The 27,771-nt window shown below is 34.9% G+C and overlaps 1 protein-coding gene across 1 annotated transcript; it reads left to right on the top strand.

Annotated features, from left to right (window-relative positions):
- The first annotated feature begins 1,795 nt into the window (after positions 1–1,795).
- On the top strand, positions 1,796–27,771 carry LOC117316435 (beta-microseminoprotein A1-like). The gene is made up of 4 exons (XM_033871016.1): positions 1,796–1,907; positions 3,036–3,163; positions 26,743–26,857; positions 27,228–27,771. Exons 2-4 carry the CDS (start codon positions 3,067–3,069, stop codon positions 27,370–27,372), a joined length of 357 nt encoding a protein of 118 aa, XP_033726907.1. The 5' UTR covers positions 1,796–1,907; positions 3,036–3,066; the 3' UTR covers positions 27,373–27,771.

Genomic DNA, 27,771 nt, shown 5'->3' with positions numbered 1-27,771 from the left:
TTAATTTTACTACACTTTATACAATAAGGCCGGGGTGGGGAGGTATCCCTGATTATATTAATGATAATTAATTTTACTACACTTTATACAATAAGGCCGGGGTGGGGAGGTATCCCTGATTATATTAATGATAATTAATTTTACTACACTTTATACAATAAGGCCGGGGTGGGGAGGTATCCCTGATTATATTAATGATAATTAATTTTACTACACTTTATACAATAAGGTCTGGGTGGGGAGGTATCCCTGATATATTAATGATAATTAATTTTACTACACTTTATACAGTAAGGCCGGGGTGGGGAGGTATCCCTGATTATATTAATGATAATTGATTTTACCACACTTTATACAATAAGGCCGGGGTGGGGAGGTATTCCTGATATATTAATGATAATTAATTTTACTACACTTTATACAATAAGGCCGGGGTGGGGAGGTATCCCTGATTATATTAATGATAATTAATTTTACTACACTTTATACAATAAGGCCGGGGTGGGGAGGTATTCCTGATATATTAATGATAATTGATTTTACTACACTTTATACAATAAGGCCGGGGTGGGGAGGTATTCCGGATATATTAATGATAATTGATTTTACCACACTTTATACAATAAGGCCGGGGTGGGGAGGTATCCCTGATTATATTAATGATAATTAATTTTACCACACTTTATACAATAAGGCCGGGGTGGGGAGGTATCCCTGATTATATAAATGATAATTAATTTCACCACACTTTATACAATAAGGCCGGGGTGGGGAGGTATCCCTGATTATATTAATGATAATTAATTTTACTACACTTTATACAATAAGGCCGGGGTGGGGAGGTATCCCTGATTATATTAATGATAATTAATTTTACTACACTTTATACAATAAGGCCGGGGTGGGGAGGTATTCCTGATTATATTAATGATAATTAATTTTACTACACTTTATACAATAAGGCCGGGGTGGGGAGGTATCCCTGATTATATTAATGATAATTAATTTTACTACACTTTATACAATAAGGCCGGGGTGGGGAGGTATCCCTGATTATATTAATGATAATTAATTTTACTACACTTTATACAATAAGGCCGGGGTGGGGAGGTATCCCTGATTATATAAATGATAATTAATTTCACCACACTTTATACAATAAGGCCGGGGTGGGGAGGTATCCCTGATTATATTAATGATAATTAATTTTACTACAGTTTATACAATAAGGCCGGGGTGGGGAGGAATCCCTGATTATATTAATGATAATTAATTTTACCACACTTTATACAATAAGGCCGGGGTGGGGAGGTATCCCTGATTATATTAATGATAATTAATTTCACCACACTTTATACAATAAGGCCGGGGTGGGGAGGTATTCCTGATTATATTAATGATAATTAATTTTACCACACTTTATACAATAAGGCCGGGGTGGGGAGGTATCCCTGATTATATAAATGATAATTAATTTTACTACACTTTATACAATAAGGCCGGGGTGGGGAGGTATCCCTGATTATATTAATGATAATTAATTTTACCGCACTTTATACAATAAGGTCGCGGTGGGGAGGTATCCCTGATTATATAAATGATAACTAATTTGACCAGACTTGATGTTATTATTAATGTGCAATCGAATACCTTGAGCTTAAATTACCAACTGTAATATCCCACCATCAGACTGGAGCCTAATGTGAGTGATTTACATTGCTTACCAACCCCCAATAGACATAATTTATATATATAATCATTATAATTATGTGAAACATTTGCCATGCTGTCCGTCATCAAATCCATAATTGTCGTTTCCTGTTCGTGGGCGAACGCATGGTATAAAACCAGCCGAGAGCGCGTACACAGTGACAACCAAGGCGCTACGGAACCTCACCACAACTGTCGTAAGTAGATCCTTGTTTTTTTTTTGTTTTTTTTTTTTTAAATATTCTACTGATCATTTTCACCTAAATGTATTCATTAATTGTTTTATATTAAGATATGGAACATGTTCATGTTCGTGTGTTTCTGAACATATCTTTTTGTTCTTTATTGTTAATGCCAGTAAAATAGTGATTTTTTTTATTAATCTTAAAACGAAACCACACCTGCCAAATTAACAACATTCCCGACGCCAATCATAATGTCATTGAAACGAATTATTACACAAGGCTATCCTATCATTGTTTTCCTGGTCTCATTTAGAAAAAAATGCTTCGATGTGCATCTTCCTGGGGTAAAATACTTGAGATATTAATTTTAAAATAAAAAGATACAAGAAAGGTGAAATTGCACATATTTTGTTATCTGATGAGATAAAGTGACTTGTAATTAGACACAAGAAAGGAAAATTTGAAATAATTGTTGTTGAATGAGATAAATTATGATATAATTCGACATAAGAAAATTTAAGATAATTGTTGTTGGACGAGATAAAAATATGACATAAAAAGATACGAGGAAGGGAGAATAGAACACAATTCATATGGAAGTTCAATTCAGCAAAATCATTACGTACATAATACGTGTGAAAGAATGAAACTGAATGAAAACATCTGAAAATGCATGGAATACATATGTAATTACATATTAGTCGAGAATCTAATACTACCACATGGCGGAAGGTGATGCCTACTGACTATGTATGTTTACATTTTGACTCAACATATTTAAAATTAAGGAAATTCTTTAATTTAAACTTTTTAATTGGGAAGCATCTGGGAATTTAAAGAAAATATTTATTTCAACGCATAAAGACGAGATCATATTTTCGTGAAGCTGGGGCTATCTCCATCAACGTTAGATTTTACATGCTATATAAAATCTCAAACAAAATCAATTATTTTACTATTGACGCATAACGCAGCGATGGTAAAAGTTCACAGCCCGGAGCCATATTATCGATATTAAAATGTTTGATGTCTGACTCGATTATGTGTATACTATAGTGTAACAATTAAGTAATCAAATCATTTGATTTGGAAATAATTCTCGGAGGACAATGTATGATAAACACCTGCTACTTTCATTAGATTTTCAGATTTGATCAAGCATTGCGGAGCCATGAATAGCATTATCCTGTTCGTCACGGTCATTTTGCTGTCAGCCAATCAAATTTCAGCTTACTGTTTCTTCAACGGGCCAGAAATAAGCGATGGTGGTAAATATTTGTTTCACTTTCAGAAACATTTCTTACGTTGATTGATATTTATGTGATTTGTAGTAGGATATTGTTCTATTGATTTTTATAGACAAAATGATACGCTTCCTCTGATATTAAGCTGTAAGCTCGTTAAAACACGCGTTCTTTCCCAATACTGTACATCTACGTCCAGTTAGACACTTCATAACTTAAGAACTTTTTTATTATTCGAAACGATAAACTGAGAAATTTTGTCACGGAGGGTCTAAATTATCAAGAGTCTCCTCCTATTAAGGGCCATCTAAACAGCAAATCCAGTCAAAACAGTGATATTTTACAAGCCTATAAACGTTACTATGGTGCAATGTAACAGAAATAACTTGATGAACTTTTCGTATGTATCATGGCAAACCATGGGACTTGCTGTTGACATGTAATTTGTTAAGCTATTTGTAAATTTCAACAAAACATGTGAAAAATGCATGTTTCAGGGGACATACAACAAATGTAATTAGCTCATTTGTATCGCATATATTGCACAAACTAGCCATGTCGTTTTGCTCACAAATGTCTAAAGGACAAAATAGGAGCATTGGATTGACCAAATTTGACTTTATCATATGCATAAACACAGTTTTATTTTGACCTTGAAATGCAAATGGCGGTCGTGAATGATATCATACAATTATGGCATATAAGGAGGTATTTCAAACATCAAAAATGCTCAGACAGTATAAAGAACTCTAGACATGGCAAGAGGACTGTTTTAAGAATTTTTTTTAAACAGTTAAGTTTGAGGTAGACTATGCCTATTTCTGAAAAAGGCCACAAACTCACCAGTTTAACAATTTGACTTAAAAAGGTCCTTCTTACTATGATCAGATGTCTAAAAAGTATGATACGGGAGCATTTTTATTAATTGAAATACCCCCCTATATGCCATATTTGTGTAATATTATTCAAAGCCGCCATTTGCGTTTCAATGTCAAAACAAAACAAGTGTTTATACGTACATAAAGTAAAATACTGTCAAAAAAATGATCCTACCCTGTGCTATAGACACTTGTGAGCATAACAGCTTGGCTGTCTTACAATTATTCCATGCTACATTTTACCACAAAGTAACTATATAGAAGAAACTTATAGCATCTTCAATAAATAATTGGTGATTGTAAGAAACTATATATCCAAACAAACATTTTGGTATATTATATGACTATTTTTGTGAAATCTTTAGATATTTATTTGTGTTTGAATATCAACATTATTCTGCTATATAGATGACCCTTGAATATGAACCACAAGATATGTATGGAATCCGTTGCAGAATATGCCAAAGAATGCTGTATTTCTTGATTCCGATGTCAAACCCACTCAAAAATATTTACATGACAGGTGTGTGGTTGTGGTTGCCGACAATGATAGATCGTTTGATCTAATTAAAGACAATATACAGGACTCCTAAACTTCGTAAGAATCCCTTTTAACGTTAGATGATGTCGATCGGATACTAGAAATCAAGGACTCTTCAACATCAGCCTCTAACCTCGATCTTTACATGGCTGTGTGTTTGTATTTTGCCGTTGTTTAATCGATTTTAAGATTGATTTATGCGCTCTTGATTATGTCGTTATTCAACCTGATATTATTCGCGGTAATTTAATTTCGACTTTCCATCTGAAGTAAATCTTTGTGGAATCAATGATCCCGCCAACAACACGAATGTTAACAGCATACGAACCCGGCCGAAGATAAGGTTATATGTACTACCAGGAACAAAATATACCCTGCCTACACTGCTCTGACGACGACCCTCTGTCAGAAATCGTCCTTCCGTCGTCCAGAGCTACGTTATCGCAGCTAGTGTGTTACCCAGAGGCGTAATTAGATTTTTTATTATGTAAATATATTTTTTACGAACACGCAATTGGGGCAGCTGGTACAGTTCTTACATCCTACCTTCTAGATACGAGAGATGATATCATGTTCTGACATCCTACCTTCTAGATACGAGATATGATATCATGTTCTTACATCCTACCTTCTAGATACGAGAGATGAAATCATGTTCTTACATCCTACCTTCTAGATACGAGATATGATATCATGTTCTTACATCCTACCTTCTAGATACGAGATATATCATGTTCTTACATCCTACTTTCTAGATACGAGAGATGATATCATGTTCTTACATCCTACCTTCTAGATACGAGATATATCATGTTCTTACATCCTACCTTCTAGATACGAGAGATGATATCATGTTCTTACATTCTACCTTCTAGATACGAGATATGATATCATGTTCTTACATCTTACCTTCTAGATACGAGAGATGATATCATGTTCTGACATCCTACCTTCTAGATACGAGATATGATATCATGTTCTTACATCCTACCTTCTAGATACGAGAGATGATATCATGTTCTTACATCCTACTTTCTAGATACGATAGATGATATCATGTCCTTACATCCTACCTTCTAGTTATGAGAGATGGAATCATGTTCTTACATCCTACATTCTAGATACGATAGATGATATCACGTTCTTACATCCTACTTTCTAGATACGAGATATGATATCATGTTCTTACATCCTACCTTCTAGATACGAGAGATGAAATCATGTTCTTACATCCTACATTCTAGATACGAGAGATGATATCATGTTCTTACATCCTACCTTCTAGATACGAGATATGATATCATGTCCTTACATCCTACCTTCTAGATACGAGAGATGATATCATGTTCTTACATCCTACCTTCTAGATACGAGATATGATATCATGTTCTTACATCCTACCTTCTAGATACGAGAGATGATATCATGTTCTTACATCCTACCTTTTAGATACGAGAGATGATATCATGTTCTTACATCCTACCTTCTAGATACGAGAGATGATATCATGTTCTTACATCCTACCTTCTAGATACGAGAGATGATATCATGTTCTTACATCCTACCTTCTAGATACGAGATATATCATGTTCTTACATCCTACCTTCTAGATACGAGATATGATATCATGTTCTTACATCCTACATTCTAGATACGAGAGATGATATCATGTTCTTACATCCTACCTTCTAGATACGAGAGATGATATCACGTTCTTACATCCTACATTCTAGATACGAGATATGATATCACGTTCTTACATCCTACCTTCTAGATACGAGATATGATATCATGTTCTTACATCCTACCTTCTAGATACAGAGATATGATATCACGTTCTTACATCCTACCTTCTAGATACGAGATATGATATCATGTTCTTACATCCTACATTCTAGATACGAGATATGATATCACGTTCTTACATCCTACCTTCTAGATACGAGAGATGATATCATGTTCTGACATCCTACCTTCTAGATACGAGATATGATATCATGTTCTTACATCCTACATTCTAGATACGAGATATGATATCATGTTCTTACATCCTACATTCTAGATACGAGATATGATATCATGTTCTTACATCCTACCTTCTAGATACGAGATATGATATCATGTTCTTACATCCTACCTTCTAGATACGAGATATGATATCATGTTCTTACATCCTACCTTCTAGATACGAGAGATGATATCATGTTCTTACATCCTACCTTCTAGATACGAGAGATGAAATCATGTTCTTACATACTACCTTCTAGATACGAGAGATGAAATCATGTTCTTACATCCTACATTCTAGATACGAGATATGATATCATGTTCTTACATCTTACCTTCTAGATACGAGATATGATATCATGTTCTTACATCTTACCTTCTAGATACGAGATATGATATCACGTTCTTACATCCTATCTTCTAGATACGAGATATGATATCATGTTCTTACATCTTACCTTCTAGATACGAGAGATGATAACATGTTCTTACATCTTACCTTCTAGATACGAGATATGATATCATGTTCTTACATCTTACCTTCTAGATACGAGATATGATATCACGTTCTTACATCCTATCTTCTAGATACGAGAGATGAAATCATGTTCTTACATCTTACCTTCTAGATACAAGATATGATATCATGTTCTTACATCCTACTTTCTAGATACGAGAGATGATATCACGTTCTTACATCCTACCTTCTAGATACGAGAGATGATATCATGTTCTTACATCCTATCTTCTAGATACGAGAGATGATATCACGTTCTTACATCCTACATTCTAGATACGAGATATGATATCATGTTCTTACATCCTACCTTCTAGATACGATAGATTATATCATGTTCTGACATCCTACATTCTAGATACGAGATATGATATCACGTTCTTACATCCTACCTTCTAGATACGAGATATGATATCATGTTCTTACATCCTACCTTCTAGATACGAGAGATGATATCATGTTCTTACATCCTACCTTCTAGATACGAGAGATGATATCATGTTCTTACATCCTACCTTCTAGATACGAGAGATGATATCACGTTCTTACATCTTACCTTCTAGATACGAGATATGATATCATGTTCTTACATCCTACTTTCTAGATACGAGAGATGATATCACGTTCTTACATCCTACCTTCTAGATACGATAGATGATATCATGTTCTTACATCCTACCTTCTAGATACGAGATATGATATCACGTTCTTACATCCTACCTTCTAGATACGAGATATGATATCATGTTCTTACATCCTACCTTCTAGATACGAGAGATGATATCATGTTCTTACATCCTACCTTCTAGATACGAGAGATGATATCATGTTCTTACATCCTACCTTCTAGATACGAGAGATGATATCACGTTCTTACATCTTACCTTCTAGATACGAGATATGATATCATGTTCTTACATCCTACTTTCTAGATACGAGAGATGATATCACGTTCTTACATCTTACCTTCTAGATACGAGATATGATATCATGTTCTTACATCCTATCTTCTAGATACGAGAGATGATATCATGTTCTTACATCCTACCTTCTAGATACGAGATATGATATCATGTTCTTACATCCTATCTTCTAGATACGAGAGATGATATCATGTTCTTACATCCTATCTTCTAGATACGAGAGATGATATCATGTTCTTACATCCTATCTTCTAGATACGAGAGATGATATCATGTTCTGACATCCTACCTTCTAGATACGAGATATGATATCATGTTCTTACATCCTACCTTCTAGATACGAGAGATGATATCATGTTCTTACATCCTACCTTCTAGATACGAGAGATGATATCATGTTCTGACATCCTAACTTCTAGATACGAGATATGATATCATGTTCTTACATCTTACCTTCTAGATACGAGAGATGATATCATGTTCTTACATCCTACCTTCTAGATACGAGAGATGATATCATGTTCTTACATCCTACCTTCTAGATACGAGATATGATATCATGTTCTTACATCCTACCTTCTAGATACGAGAGATGATATCATGTTCTGACATCCTACCTTCTAGATACGAGAGATGATATCATGTTCTTACATCCTACCTTCTAGATACGATAGATTATATCATGTTCTTACATCCTACCTTCTAGATACGAGATATGATATCATGTTCTTACATCCTACTTTCTAGATACGAGAGATGATATCACGTTCTTACATCCTACCTTCTAGATACGAGAGACGATATCATGTTCTTACATCCTACCTTCTAGATACGAGAGATGATATCATGTTCTGACATCCTACCTTCTAGATACGAGAGATGATATCATGTTCTGACATCCTACCTTCTAGATACGAGAGACGATATCATGTTCTTACATCCTACCTTCTAGATACGAGAGATGATATCATGTTCTGACATCCTACCTTCTAGATACGAGAGATGATATCATGTTCTTACATCCTACCTTCTAGATACGAGATATATCATGTTCTTACATCCTACCTTCTAGATACGAGATATGATATCATGTTCTTACATCCTACCTTCTAGATACGAGAGATGATATCACGTTCTTACATCCTACATTCTAGATACGAGATATGATATCATGTTCTTACATCCTACCTTCTAGATACGATAGATTATATCATGTTCTGACATCCTACCTTCTAGATACGAGAGATGATATCATGTTCTTACATCCTACCTTCTAGATACGAGAGATGATATCATGTTCTGACATCCTACCTTCTAGATACGAGATATGATATCACGTTCTTACATCCTACCTTCTAGATACGAGATATGATATCATGTTCTTACATCCTACCTTCTAGATACGAGAGATGATATCATGTTCTTACATCCTACCTTCTAGATACGAGAGATGATATCATGTTCTTACATCCTACCTTCTAGATACGAGATGATATCACGTTCTTACATCTTACCTTCTAGATACGAGATATGATATCATGTTCTTACATCCTACTTTCTAGATACGAGAGATGATATCACGTTCTTACATCCTACCTTCTAGATACGAGAGATGATATCACGTTCTTACATCTTACCTTCTAGATACGAGATATGATATCATGTTCTTACATCCTATCTTCTAGATACGAGAGATGATATCATGTTCTTACATCCTACCTTCTAGATACGAGATATGATATCATGTTCTTACATCCTACCTTCTAGATACGAGAGATGATATCATGTTCTTACATCCTATCTTCTAGATACGAGAGATGATATCATGTTCTTACATCCTATCTTCTAGATACGAGAGATGATATCATGTTCTGACATCCTACCTTCTAGATACGAGATATGATATCATGTTCTTACATCCTACCTTCTAGATACGAGAGATGATATCATGTTCTTACATCCTACCTTCTAGATACGAGAGATGATATCATGTTCTGACATCCTACCTTCTAGATACGAGATATGATATCATGTTCTTACATCTTACCTTCTAGATACGAGAGATGATATCATGTTCTTACATCCTACCTTCTAGATACGAGAGATGATATCATGTTCTTACATCCTACCTTCTAGATACGAGATATGATATCATGTTCTTACATCCTACCTTCTAGATACGAGAGATGATATCATGTTCTGACATCCTACCTTCTAGATACGAGAGATGATATCATGTTCTTACATCCTACCTTCTAGATACGATAGATTATATCATGTTCTTACATCCTACCTTCTAGATACGAGATATGATATCATGTTCTTACATCCTACTTTCTAGATACGAGAGATGATATCACGTTCTTACATCCTACCTTCTAGATACGAGAGACGATATCATGTTCTTACATCCTACCTTCTAGATACGAGAGATGATATCATGTTCTGACATCCTACCTTCTAGATACGAGAGATGATATCATGTTCTGACATCCTACCTTCTAGATACGAGAGACGATATCATGTTCTTACATCCTACCTTCTAGATACGAGAGATGATATCATGTTCTGACATCCTACCTTCTAGATACGAGAGATGATATCATGTTCTTACATCCTACCTTCTAGATACGAGATATATCATGTTCTTACATCCTACCTTCTAGATACGAGATATGATATCATGTTCTTACATCCTACCTTCTAGATACAGAGATATGATATCACGTTCTTACATCCTACCTTCTAGATACGAGATATGATATCATGTTCTTACATCCTACATTCTAGATACGAGATATGATATCACGTTCTTACATCCTACCTTCTAGATACGAGAGATGATATCATGTTCTGACATCCTACCTTCTAGATACGAGATATGATATCATGTTCTTACATCCTACATTCTAGATACGAGATATGATATCATGTTCTTACATCCTACCTTCTAGATACGAGATATGATATCATGTTCTTACATCCTACCTTCTAGATACGAGATATGATATCATGTTCTTACATCCTACCTTCTAGATACGAGAGATGATATCATGTTCTTACATCCTACCTTCTAGATACGAGAGATGAAATCATGTTCTTACATACTACCTTCTAGATACGAGAGATGAAATCATGTTCTTACATCCTACATTCTAGATACGAGATATGATATCATGTTCTTACATCTTACCTTCTAGATACGAGATATGATATCATGTTCTTACATCTTACCTTCTAGATACGAGATATGATATCACGTTCTTACATCCTATCTTCTAGATACGAGATATGATATCATGTTCTTACATCTTACCTTCTAGATACGAGAGATGATAACATGTTCTTACATCTTACCTTCTAGATACGAGATATGATATCATGTTCTTACATCTTACCTTCTAGATACGAGATATGATATCACGTTCTTACATCCTATCTTCTAGATACGAGAGATGAAATCATGTTCTTACATCTTACCTTCTAGATACAAGATATGATATCATGTTCTTACATCCTACTTTCTAGATACGAGAGATGATATCACGTTCTTACATCCTACCTTCTAGATACGAGAGATGATATCATGTTCTTACATCCTATCTTCTAGATACGAGAGATGATATCACGTTCTTACATCCTACCTTCTAGATACGAGATATGATATCATGTTCTTACATCCTACCTTCTAGATACGATAGATTATATCATGTTCTGACATCCTACCTTCTAGATACGAGAGATGATATCATGTTCTTACATCCTACCTTCTAGATACGAGAGATGATATCATGTTCTGACATCCTACCTTCTAGATACGAGATATGATATCACGTTCTTACATCCTACTTTCTAGATACGAGATATGATATCATGTTCTTACATCCTACCTTCTAGATACGAGAGATGATATCATGTTCTTACATCCTACCTTCTAGATACGAGAGATGATATCATGTTCTTACATCCTACCTTCTAGATACGAGAGATGATATCACGTTCTTACATCCTACCTTCTAGATACGAGAGATGATATCATGTTCTTACATCCTACTTTCTAGATACGAGAGATGATATCACGTTCTTACATCCTATCTTCTAGATACGAGAGATGATATCATGTTCTTACATCCTACCTTCTAGATACGAGATATGATATCATGTTCTTACATCCTACCTTCTAGATACGAGAGATGATATCATGTTCTTACATCCTATCTTCTAGATACGAGAGATGATATCATGTTCTTACATCCTATCTTCTAGATACGAGAGATGATATCATGTTCTGACATCCTACCTTCTAGATACGAGATATGATATCATGTTCTTACATCCTACCTTCTAGATACGAGAGATGATATCATGTTCTTACATCCTACCTTCTAGATACGAGAGATGATATCATGTTCTGACATCCTAACTTCTAGATACGAGATATGATATCATGTTCTTACATCTTACCTTCTAGATACGAGAGATGATATCATGTTCTTACATCCTACCTTCTAGATACGAGAGATGATATCATGTTCTTACATCCTACCTTCTAGATACGAGATATGATATCATGTTCTTACATCCTACCTTCTAGATACGAGAGATGATATCATGTTCTTACATCCTACCTTCTAGATACGAGAGATGATATCATGTTCTTACATCCTACCTTCTAGATACGAGAGATGATATCACGTTCTTACATCTTACCTTCTAGATACGAGATATGATATCATGTTCTTACATCCTACTTTCTAGATACGAGAGATGATATCACGTTCTTACATCCTACCTTCTAGATACGATAGATGATATCATGTTCTTACATCCTACCTTCTAGATACGAGATATGATATCACGTTCTTACATCCTACCTTCTAGATACGAGATATGATATCATGTTCTTACATCCTACCTTCTAGATACGAGAGATGATATCATGTTCTTACATCCTACCTTCTAGATACGAGAGATGATATCATGTTCTTACATCCTACCTTCTAGATACGAGAGATGATATCACGTTCTTACATCTTACCTTCTAGATACGAGATATGATATCATGTTCTTACATCCTACTTTCTAGATACGAGAGATGATATCACGTTCTTACATCCTACCTTCTAGATACGAGAGATGATATCACGTTCTTACATCTTACCTTCTAGATACGAGATATGATATCATGTTCTTACATCCTATCTTCTAGATACGAGAGATGATATCATGTTCTTACATCCTACCTTCTAGATACGAGATATGATATCATGTTCTTACATCCTACCTTCTAGATACGAGAGATGATATCATGTTCTTACATCCTATCTTCTAGATACGAGAGATGATATCATGTTCTTACATCCTATCTTCTAGATACGAGAGATGATATCATGTTCTGACATCCTACCTTCTAGATACGAGATATGATATCATGTTCTTACATCCTACCTTCTAGATACGAGAGATGATATCATGTTCTTACATCCTACCTTCTAGATACGAGAGATGATATCATGTTCTGACATCCTAACTTCTAGATACGAGATATGATATCATGTTCTTACATCCTACCTTCTAGATACGAGAGATGATATCATGTTCTTACATCCTACCTTCTAGATACGAGAGATGATATCATGTTCTTACATCCTACCTTCTAGATACGAGATATGATATCATGTTCTTACATCCTACCTTCTAGATACGAGAGATGATATCATGTTCTTACATCCTACCTTCTAGATACGAGAGATGATATCATGTTCTTACATCCTACCTTCTAGATACGATAGATTATATCATGTTCTTACATCCTACCTTCTAGATACGAGATATGATATCATGTTCTTACATCCTACTTTCTAGATACGAGAGATGATATCACGTTCTTACATCCTACCTTCTAGATACGAGAGACGATATCATGTTCTTACATCCTACCTTCTAGATACGAGAGATGATATCATGTTCTGACATCCTACCTTCTAGATACGAGAGATGATATCATGTTCTGACATCCTACCTTCTAGATACGAGAGACGATATCATGTTCTTACATCCTACCTTCTAGATACGAGAGATGATATCATGTTCTGACATCCTACCTTCTAGATACGAGAGATGATATCATGTTCTTACATCCTACCTTCTAGATACGAGATATATCATGTTCTTACATCCTACCTTCTAGATACGAGATATGATATCATGTTCTTACATCCTACCTTCTAGATACGAGAGATGATATCACGTTCTTACATCCTACATTCTAGATACGAGATATGATATCATGTTCTTACATCCTACCTTCTAGATACGATAGATTATATCATGTTCTGACATCCTACCTTCTAGATACGAGAGATGATATCATGTTCTTACATCCTACCTTCTAGATACGAGAGATGATATCATGTTCTGACATCCTACCTTCTAGATACGAGATATGATATCACGTTCTTACATCCTACCTTCTAGATACGAGATATGATATCATGTTCTTACATCCTACCTTCTAGATACGAGAGATGATATCATGTTCTTACATCCTACCTTCTAGATACGAGAGATGATATCATGTTCTTACATCCTACCTTCTAGATACGAGATGATATCACGTTCTTACATCTTACCTTCTAGATACGAGATATGATATCATGTTCTTACATCCTACTTTCTAGATACGAGAGATGATATCACGTTCTTACATCCTACCTTCTAGATACGAGAGATGATATCACGTTCTTACATCTTACCTTCTAGATACGAGATATGATATCATGTTCTTACATCCTATCTTCTAGATACGAGAGATGATATCATGTTCTTACATCCTACCTTCTAGATACGAGATATGATATCATGTTCTTACATCCTACCTTCTAGATACGAGAGATGATATCATGTTCTTACATCCTATCTTCTAGATACGAGAGATGATATCATGTTCTTACATCCTATCTTCTAGATACGAGAGATGATATCATGTTCTGACATCCTACCTTCTAGATACGAGATATGATATCATGTTCTTACATCCTACCTTCTAGATACGAGAGATGATATCATGTTCTTACATCCTACCTTCTAGATACGAGAGATGATATCATGTTCTGACATCCTAACTTCTAGATACGAGATATGATATCATGTTCTTACATCTTACCTTCTAGATACGAGAGATGATATCATGTTCTTACATCCTACCTTCTAGATACGAGAGATGATATCATGTTCTTACATCCTACCTTCTAGATACGAGATATGATATCATGTTCTTACATCCTACCTTCTAGATACGAGAGATGATATCATGTTCTGACATCCTACCTTCTAGATACGAGAGATGATATCATGTTCTTACATCCTACCTTCTAGATACGATAGATTATATCATGTTCTTACATCCTACCTTCTAGATACGAGATATGATATCATGTTCTTACATCCTACTTTCTAGATACGAGAGATGATATCACGTTCTTACATCCTACCTTCTAGATACGAGAGACGATATCATGTTCTTACATCCTACCTTCTAGATACGAGAGATGATATCATGTTCTGACATCCTACCTTCTAGATACGAGAGATGATATCATGTTCTGACATCCTACCTTCTAGATACGAGAGACGATATCATGTTCTTACATCCTACCTTCTAGATACGAGAGATGATATCATGTTCTGACATCCTACCTTCTAGATACGAGAGATGATATCATGTTCTTACATCCTACCTTCTAGATACGAGATATATCATGTTCTTACATCCTACCTTCTAGATACGAGATATGATATCATGTTCTTACATCCTACCTTCTAGATACAGAGATATGATATCACGTTCTTACATCCTACCTTCTAGATACGAGATATGATATCATGTTCTTACATCCTACATTCTAGATACGAGATATGATATCACGTTCTTACATCCTACCTTCTAGATACGAGAGATGATATCATGTTCTGACATCCTACCTTCTAGATACGAGATATGATATCATGTTCTTACATCCTACATTCTAGATACGAGATATGATATCATGTTCTTACATCCTACCTTCTAGATACGAGATATGATATCATGTTCTTACATCCTACCTTCTAGATACGAGATATGATATCATGTTCTTACATCCTACCTTCTAGATACGAGAGATGATATCATGTTCTTACATCCTACCTTCTAGATACGAGAGATGAAATCATGTTCTTACATACTACCTTCTAGATACGAGAGATGAAATCATGTTCTTACATCCTACATTCTAGATACGAGATATGATATCATGTTCTTACATCTTACCTTCTAGATACGAGATATGATATCATGTTCTTACATCTTACCTTCTAGATACGAGATATGATATCACGTTCTTACATCCTATCTTCTAGATACGAGATATGATATCATGTTCTTACATCTTACCTTCTAGATACGAGAGATGATAACATGTTCTTACATCTTACCTTCTAGATACGAGATATGATATCATGTTCTTACATCTTACCTTCTAGATACGAGATATGATATCACGTTCTTACATCCTATCTTCTAGATACGAGAGATGAAATCATGTTCTTACATCCTACCTTCTAGATACAAGATATGATATCATGTTCTTACATCCTACTTTCTAGATACGAGAGATGATATCACGTTCTTACATCCTACCTTCTAGATACGAGAGATGATATCATGTTCTTACATCCTATCTTCTAGATACGAGAGATGATATCACGTTCTTACATCCTACCTTCTAGATACGAGATATGATATCATGTTCTTACATCCTACCTTCTAGATACGATAGATTATATCATGTTCTGACATCCTACCTTCTAGATACGAGAGATGATATCATGTTCTTACATCCTACCTTCTAGATACGAGAGATGATATCATGTTCTGACATCCTACCTTCTAGATACGAGATATGATATCACGTTCTTACATCCTACTTTCTAGATACGAGATATGATATCATGTTCTTACATCCTACCTTCTAGATACGAGAGATGATATCATGTTCTTACATCCTACCTTCTAGATACGAGAGATGATATCATGTTCTTACATCCTACCTTCTAGATACGAGAGATGATATCACGTTCTTACATCCTACCTTCTAGATACGAGAGATGATATCATGTTCTTACATCCTACTTTCTAGATACGAGAGATGATATCACGTTCTTACATCCTATCTTCTAGATACGAGAGATGATATCATGTTCTTACATCCTACCTTCTAGATACGAGATATGATATCATGTTCTTACATCCTACCTTCTAGATACGAGAGATGATATCATGTTCTTACATCCTATCTTCTAGATACGAGAGATGATATCATGTTCTTACATCCTATCTTCTAGATACGAGAGATGATATCATGTTCTGACATCCTACCTTCTAGATACGAGATATGATATCATGTTCTTACATCCTACCTTCTAGATACGAGAGATGATATCATGTTCTTACATCCTACCTTCTAGATACGAGAGATGATATCATGTTCTGACATCCTAACTTCTAGATACGAGATATGATATCATGTTCTTACATCTTACCTTCTAGATACGAGAGATGATATCATGTTCTTACATCCTACCTTCTAGATACGAGAGATGATATCATGTTCTTACATCCTACCTTCTAGATACGAGATATGATATCATGTTCTTACATCCTACCTTCTAGATACGAGAGATGATATCATGTTCTGACATCCTACCTTCTAGATACGAGAGATGATATCATGTTCTTACATCCTACCTTCTAGATACGATAGATTATATCATGTTCTTACATCCTACCTTCTAGATACGAGATATGATATCATGTTCTTACATCCTACTTTCTAGATACGAGAGATGATATCACGTTCTTACATCCTACCTTCTAGATACGAGAGACGATATCATGTTCTTACATCCTACCTTCTAGATACGAGAGATGATATCATGTTCTGACATCCTACCTTCTAGATACGAGAGACGATATCATGTTCTTACATCCTACCTTCTAGATACGAGAGATGATATCATGTTCTTACATCCTACCTTCTAGATACGAGAGATGAAATCATGTTCTTACATCCTACATTCTAGATACGAGAGATGATATCATGTTCTTACATCCTACCTTCTAGATACGAGAGATGATATCATGTTCTTACATCCTACCTTCTAGATACGAGATATGATATCATGTTCTTACATCCTACCTTCTAGATACGAGATATGATATCATGTTCTTACATCCTACCTTCTAGATACGAGATATGATATCACGTTCTTACATCCTACCTTCTAGATACGAGATATATCATGTTCTTACATCCTACCTTCTAGATACGAGATATGATATCATGTTCTTACATACTACCTTCTAGATACGATAGATTATATCATGTCCTTACATCCTACCTTCTAGATACGAGAGATGATATCATGTTCTTACATCCTACACATTCTATATACGAGAGATGATATCATGTTCTTACATCCTACCTTCTAGATACGAGAGATGAAATCATGTTCTTACATCCTACACATTCTATATACGAGATATGATATCATGTTCTTACATCCTACTTTCTAGATACGAGAGATGATATCACGTTCTTACATCCTACCTTCTAGATACGAGAGATGATATCATGTTCTTACATCCTACCTTCTAGATACGATAGATTATATCATGTTCTTACATCCTACCTTCTAGATACGAGAGACGATATCATGTTCTTACATCCTACCTTCTAGATACGAGAGATGATATCATGTTCTTACATCCTACATTCTAGATACGAGATATGATATCATGTTCTTACATCCTACCTTCTAGATACGATAGATTATATCATGTTCTTACATCCTACCTTCTAGATACGAGAGATGAAATCATGTTCTTACATCCTACCTTCTAGATACGAGATATGATATCATGTTCTTACATCCTACCTTCTAGATACGAGATATGATATCATGTTCTTACATCCTACCTTCTAGATACGAGAGATGATATCATGTTCTTACATCCTACCTTCTAGATACGAGAGATGAAATCATGTTCTTACATCCTACATTCTAGATACGAGATATGATATCACGTTCTTACATCTTACCTTCTAGATACGAGAGATGATATCATGTTCTTACATCCTACCTTCTAGATACGAGAGATGATATCATGTTCTTACATCCTACCTTCTAGATACGAGATATGATATCATGTTCTTACATCCTATCTTCTAGATACGAGAGATGAAATCATGTTCTTACATCCTACCTTCTAGATACGATAGATTATATCATGTTCTTACATCCTACTTTCTAGATACGAGATATGATATCATGTTCTTACATCATACATTCTAGATACGAGATATGATATTATGTTCTCACATCCTACTTTCTAGATACGAGAGATGAAATCATGTTCTTACATCCTACTTTCTAGATACGAGAGATGATATCACGTTCTTACATCCTACTTTCTAGATACGAGAGATGAAATCATGTTCTTACATCCTACCTTCTAGATACGAGAGATGATATCATGTTCTTACATCCTACCTTCTAGATACGAGATATGATATCATGCTCTTACATCCTACACATTCTATATACGAGAGATGATATCATTTTCTTACATCTTACCTTCTAGATACGACATATGATATCATGTTCTTACATCCTACCTTCTAGATACGAGAGATGATATAATGTTCTTACATCCTACCTTCTAGATACGAGATATTATATCATCTTCTTACATCCTACCTTCTAGATACGAGAGATGATAACATGTTCTTACATCTTACCTTCTAGATACGAGAGATGATATCACGTTCTTACATCCTACCTTCTAGATACGAGATATGATATCAGGTTCTTACATCCTACCTTCTAGATACGAGAGATGATATCATGTTCTTACATCCTACTTTCTAGATACGAGAGATGATATCACATTCTTACATCTTACCTTCTAGATACGAGAGATGATATCATGTTCTTACATCCTACCTTCTATATACGAGAGATGATATCATGTTCTTACATCTTACCTTCTAGATACGAGAGATGATATCATGTTCTTACATCCTACTTTCTAGATACGAGAGATGATATCATGTTCTTACATCTTACCTTCTAGATACGAGATATGATATCATGTTCTTACATCCTACCTTCTATATACGAGAGATGATATCATGTTCTTACATCTTACCTTCTAGATACGAGAGATGATATCATGTTCTTACATCCTACATTCTAGATACGAGATATGATATCATGTTCTTACATCCTACCTTCTAGATACGATAGATTATATCATGTTCTTACATCCTACCTTCTAGATACGAGAGATGAAATCATGTTCTTACATCCTACCTTCTAGATACGAGATATGATATCATGTTCTTACATCCTACCTTCTAGATACGAGATATGATATCACGTTCTTACATCCTACCTTCTAGATACGAGAGATGATATCATGTTCTTACATCCTACCTTCTAGATACGAGATATGATATCATGTTCTTACATCCTACCTTCTACATACGAGAGATGATATCATGTTCTTACATCCTACCTTCTAGATACGAGAGATGAAATCATGTTCTTACATCCTACATTCTAGATACGAGATATGATATCACGTTCTTACATCTTACCTTCTAGATACGAGAGATGATATCATGTTCTTACATCCTACCTTCTAGATACGAGATATGATATCATGTTCTTACATCCTATCTTCTAGATACGAGAGATGAAATCATGTTCTTACATCCTACCTTCTAGATACGATAGATTATATCATGTTCTTACATCCTACTTTCTAGATACGAGATATGATATCATGTTCTTACATCCTACATTCTAGATACGAGATATGATATTATGTTCTCACATCCTACTTTCTAGATACGAGAGATGAAATCATGTTCTTACATCCTACTTTCTAGATACGAGAGATGATATCACGTTCTTACATCCTACTTTCTAGATACGAGAGATGAAATCATGTTCTTACATCCTACCTTCTAGATACGAGAGATGATATCATGTTCTTACATCCTACCTTCTAGATACGAGATATGATATCATGCTCTTACATCCTACACATTCTATATACGAGAGATGATATCATTTTCTTACATCTTACCTTCTAGATACGAGATATGATATCATGTTCTTACATCCTACCTTCTAGATACGAGAGATGATATAATGTTCTTACATCCTACCTTCTAGATACGAGATATTATATCATCTTCTTACATCCTACCTTCTAGATACGAGAGATGATAACATGTTCTTACATCTTACCTTCTAGATACGAGAGATGATATCACGTTCTTACATCCTACCTTCTAGATACGAGATATGATATCAGGTTCTTACATCCTACCTTCTAGATACGAGAGATGATATCATGTTCTTACATCCTACTTTCTAGATACGAGAGATGATATCACATTCTTACATCTTACCTTCTAGATACGAGAGATGATATCATGTTCTTACATCCTACCTTCTATATACGAGAGATGATATCATGTTCTTACATCTTACCTTCTAGATACGAGAGATGATATCATGTTCTTACATCCTACCTTCTAGATACGAGAGATGATATCATGTTCTTACATCTTACCTTCTAGATACGAGAGATGATATCATGTTCTTACATCCTACCTTCTAGATACGAGAGATGATATCATGTTCTTACATCCTATCTTCTAGATACGAGAGATGAAATCATGTTCTTACATCCTACCTTCTAGATACGAGAGATGATATCATGTTCTTACATCCTACCTTCTAGATACGATAGATTATATCATGTTCTTACATCCTACTTTCTAGATACGAGAGATGAAATCATGTTCTTACATCCTACCTTCTAGATACGAGAGATGATATCATGTTCTTACATCCTACCTTCTAGATACGAGATATGATATCATGCTCTTACATCCTACACATTCTATATACGAGAGATGATATCATTTTCTTACATCTTACCTTCTAGATACGAGATATGATATCATGTTCTTACATCCTACCTTCTAGATACGAGAGATGATATAATGTTCTTACATCCTACCTTCTAGATACGAGATATTATATCATCTTCTTACATCCTACCTTCTAGATACGAGAGATGATAACATGTTCTTACATCTTACCTTCTAGATACGAGAGATGATATCACGTTCTTACATCCTACCTTCTAGATACGAGATATGATATCAGGTTCTTACATCCTACCTTCTAGATACGAGAGATGATATCATGTTCTTACATCCTACTTTCTAGATACGAGAGATGATATCACATTCTTACATCTTACCTTCTAGATACGAGAGATGATATCATGTTCTTACATCCTACCTTCTATATACGAGAGATGATATCATGTTCTTACATCTTACCTTCTAGATACGAGAGATGATATCATGTTCTTACATCCTACCTTCTAGATACGAGAGATGATATCATGTTCTTACATCTTACCTTCTAGATACGAGATATGATATCATGTTCTTACATCCTACCTTCTATATACGAGAGATGATATCATGTTCTGACATCCTACCTTCTAGATACGATAGATTATATCATGTTCTTACATCCTACCTTCTAGATACGAGAGATGAAATCATGTTCTTACATCCTACCTTCTAGATACGAGATATGATATCATGTTCTTACATCCTACCTTCTAGATACGAGATATGATATCATGTTCTTACATCCTACCTTCTAGATACGAGAGATGATATCATGTTCTTACATCCTACCTTCTAGATACGAGAGATGAAATCATGTTCTTACATCCTACATTCTAGATACGAGATATGATATCACGTTCTTACATCTTACCTTCTAGATACGAGAGATGATATCATGTTCTTACATCCTACCTTCTAGATACGAGATATGATATCATGTTCTTACATCCTATCTTCTAGATACGAGAGATGAAATCATGTTCTTACATCCTACCTTCTAGATACGAGAGATGATATCATGTTCTTACATCCTACATTCTAGATACGAGATATGATATTATGTTCTCACATCCTACTTTCTAGATACGAGAGATGAAATCATGTTCTTACATCCTACTTTCTAGATACGAGAGATGATATCACGTTCTTACATCCTACTTTCTAGATACGAGAGATGAAATCATGTTCTTACATCCTACCTTCTAGATACGAGAGATGATATCATGTTCTTACATCCTACCTTCTAGATACGAGATATGATATCATGCTCTTACATCCTACACATTCTATATACGAGAGATGATATCATGTTCTTACATCTTACCTTCTAGATACGAGAGATGATATCATGTTCTTACATCCTACCTTCTAGATACGAGAGATGATATAATGTTCTTACATCCTACCTTCTAGATACGAGATATTATATCATCTTCTTACATCCTACCTTCTAGATACGAGAGATGATAACATGTTTTTACATCTTACCTTCTAGATACGAGAGATGATATCACGTTCTTACATCCTACCTTCTAGATACGAGATATGATATCAGGTTCTTACATCCTACCTTCTAGATACGAGAGATGATATCATGTTCTTACATCCTACTTTCTAGATACGAGAGATGATATCACGTTCTTACATCTTACCTTCTAGATACGAGAGATGATATCATGTTCTTACATCCTACCTTCTATATACGAGAGATGATATCATGTTCTTACATCTTACCTTCTAGATACGAGAGATGATATCATGTTCTTACATCCTACTTTCTAGATACGAGAGATGATATCATGTTCTTACATCTTACCTTCTAGATACGAGATATGATATCATGTTCTTACATCTTACCTTCTAGATACGAGAGATGATATCATGTTCTTACATCCTACCTTCTAGATACGAGAGATGATATCATGTTCTTACATCCTACATTCTAGATACGAGATATGATATTATGTTCTTACATCTTACCTTCTAGATACGAGAGATGATATCATGTCCTTACATCCTATCTTCTAGATACGAGAGATGATACCATGTTCTTACATCCTATCTTCTAGATACGAGAGATGATATCATGTTCTTACATCCTACCTTCTAGATACGAGAGATGATATCACGTTCTTACATCCTACTTTCTAGATACGAGATATGATATCATGTTCTTACATCCTACCTTCTAGATACGAGAGATGATATCATGTTCTTACATCCTACCTTCTAGATACGAGAGATGATATCATGTCCTTACATCCTACCTTCTAGATACGAGATATGATATCATGTTCTTACATCCTACCTTCTAGATACGAGAGATGATATCATGTTCTTACATCCTACCTTCTAGATACGAGATATGATATCATGTTCTTACATCCTATCTTCTAGATACGAGAGATGATATCATGTTCTTACATCCTACCTTCTAGATACGAGAGATGATATCATGTTCTTACATCCTACTTCTAGATACGAGAGATGATATCATGTTCTTACATCCTACCTTCTAGATACGAGAGATGATATCATGTTCTTACATCTTACCTTCTAGATACGAGAGATGATATCATGTTCTTACATCCTACCTTCTAGATACGAGAGATGATATCATGTTCCTTACATCCTACCTTCTAGATACGAGAGATGATATCATGTTCTTACATCCTACCTTCTAGATACGAGAGATGATATCATGTTCTTACATCCTACCTTCTAGATACGAGAGATGATATCATGTTCTTACATCCTACCTTCTAGATACGAGAGATGATATCATGTTCTTACATCCTACCTTCTAGATACGAGAGATGATATCATGTTCTTACATCCTACTTTCTAGATACGAGATATGATATCATGTTCTTACATCCTACCTTCTAGATACGAGATATGATATCATGTTCTTACATCCTACTTCTAGATACGAGAGATGATATCATGTCTACATCCTTACCTTCTAGATACGAGAGATGATATTCACGTAATCCTACTTTCTAGATATGAGATATGATATCACTGTTCTTAACATCCTACCTTCTAGATACGAGAGATGATATCATGTTTCTTACATCCTACCTTCTAGATACGAGAGATGATATCATGTTCCTACATCCTACATTCTAGATACGAGATATGGATATCAGCTTCTATACAATCCTACACATTCTAGGATACGAGAGATGATATCATGTTCTTACATCTTACCTTCTAGATACGAGATATGATATCATGTTCTTACAATCCTACCTTTAGATACGAGAGATGATATCATGTTCTTACATCCTACCTTCTAGATACGAGAGTATGATATCAGATTTTCTTACATCCTAACCTTCTAGATACGAGAGATGATATCATGTTCTTACATCCCTACTTTCTAGATACGAGAGATGATATCATGTTCTTACATCTTACCTTCTAGATACGAGATATGATATCACGTTCTTACATCCTATCTTCTAGATACGAGAGATGATATCATGTTCTTACATCCTTCCTTCTAGATACGAGATATGATATCATGTTCTTACATCCTACCTTCTAGATACGAGAGATGATATCACGTTCTTACATCCTATCTTCTAGATACGAGAGATGATATCATGTCCTTACATCCTACCTTCTAGATACGAGATATGATATCATGTTCTTACATCCTACCTTCTAGATACGAGATATGATATCATGTTCTTACATCCTACCTTCTAGATACGAGATATGATATCATGTTCTTACATCCTACCTTCTAGATACGAGATATGATATCATGTTCTTACATCCTACCTTCTAGATACGAGAGATGATATCATGTTCTTACATCCTACCTTCTAGATACGAGATATGATATCATGCTCTTACATCCTACTTTCTAGATACGAGATATGATATCATGTTCTTACATCCTACTTTCTAGATACGAGAGATGATATCATGTTCTTACATCCTACTTTCTAGATACGAGATATGATATCATGTTCTTACATCCTACCTTCTAGATACGAGAGATGATATCATGTTCTTACATCCTACCTTCTAGATACGAGAGATGACATCATGAGAGATTCAAACATTCTTTTTTTGCAAATATTCACCTTGTAATAATTCAGTTAAGTTGTAAAAGGCTACGAAAGTGAATCGGGAAAAATAACACATTTTAACGACGCAATCTCTTGACGCTTAAATTGAATTTAACAAAAATGTATATATATAAAAAAGAGACGATAAATTAAATTTTCATTCGTCATAGTTATGTTTTCTCTTGTACCTCGTGTAAACCAGAGAAATCCATCCGGATACTGACGTTCAGAAATGTGTTAATTTGACATATCACTTTGTCAATTGTACAACACATTATCAGATAGAAGACACTCTGGGCAAAAACAAGGATACCATTTCTTCACTACTAATGCCTTTTAATTGGTCCTAAACTTATAAGTAAATGGCGAATGATGGCCCAAAACTTCAACCACGTGACAGCTAAAGAGTTGGAGGAAACTTTGAACAGGATATTCCCCCAAAGTCAATAGCTGATACTATAATGTTATGCAACATGATCGATATAGGCTTTCCAAATAAGCAGAGCAATCTGCTGTCTACCATGTAGGAAAATACCGCTAGCACCTCTGCATGGCATGGTCGAAGTGTTGACGAACTGAAATTAAATTTGTCGTCTTTTTGTAGTGGCGGCTACTTTCTGCACCTATAATGGTCAGACATATGACGAGGGTGAATCATGGGACACTGATAATTGTGAGGAGTGTCACTGTATGGAGTCTGGAGCATTCTCCTGCTGCGGGTAGAAACTAGTCATTCTAATGTAGTACTTACTACTTAATGTTCCTAATTACTCGTGTGAAACGTTTAGTAATGTGTTTTATTGCATACATATTTTATCGCATATATTTTAATGAAAATATAAACGACTCCAAATTAATTCACAATTACAAATGTATTAAATAAAAGTATAGGATATACAGTGTATTTACAATTACTGATATCAAATGCATTGTGTATAAAATAATGCAAATATTTCACAATTATTGAATACTGCAACGTGATAAAGTCATTTAACATCAGGTTATATATCACAACATTTGCACAATATCGTATATATTTATATAAATAGTGTAGAGCTGATGTCTGTCGTATTCATTTCTTTGTTTTAGCTATGGGTTCCATGCTGGGACTATGAGCTATGGAATTGGGTGCGATATTGAACAGTTTGATTGTCTCACTGGTGTCGTCATCGACACAGACGGGAACGGTTTGTGCGAGATGGCTGGGCACCAAATACAGTTGACGCGATCATAACAAGGAACTGAGTGAAGAGGGAAATAAACACTTGTAGAGAGATAGAGCGAGAAGAACTAACCCATATACAAAGATATCACTGTCTAACATGAAACGTCCATGTGTATAAAATCTTTTTCGCTGTTGTTGCTATGTAACCACTAATATGAATAATATGAATACAACAAATACTGTTGTATGTATTATTTTTGCAAAATTATTGCATGGGCTATCCACGAACTTTGTACCCACGAAATAATCTTAAAGCTGCAAACCTCGAAAGAGAGTACGCATGTATATTTCCTGTTATACAGTTCCCTAATGAAGGTGTGGGTCGGTGACCTTACGATGATGTTTTGACAATCAATTGGAATGAAGCTAATGTCTGACAGCAATATTAAAATAAAAATAAAAGACTTC

This window comes from Pecten maximus, chromosome 18 (assembly GCF_902652985.1).
Source record: "Pecten maximus chromosome 18, xPecMax1.1, whole genome shotgun sequence".
NCBI classification, from domain to species: domain Eukaryota; kingdom Metazoa; phylum Mollusca; class Bivalvia; order Pectinida; family Pectinidae; genus Pecten; species Pecten maximus.
The sequence above is the reverse complement of the archived record's forward strand: the minus strand, read 5'-3'. Positions and strand labels throughout refer to the sequence as shown.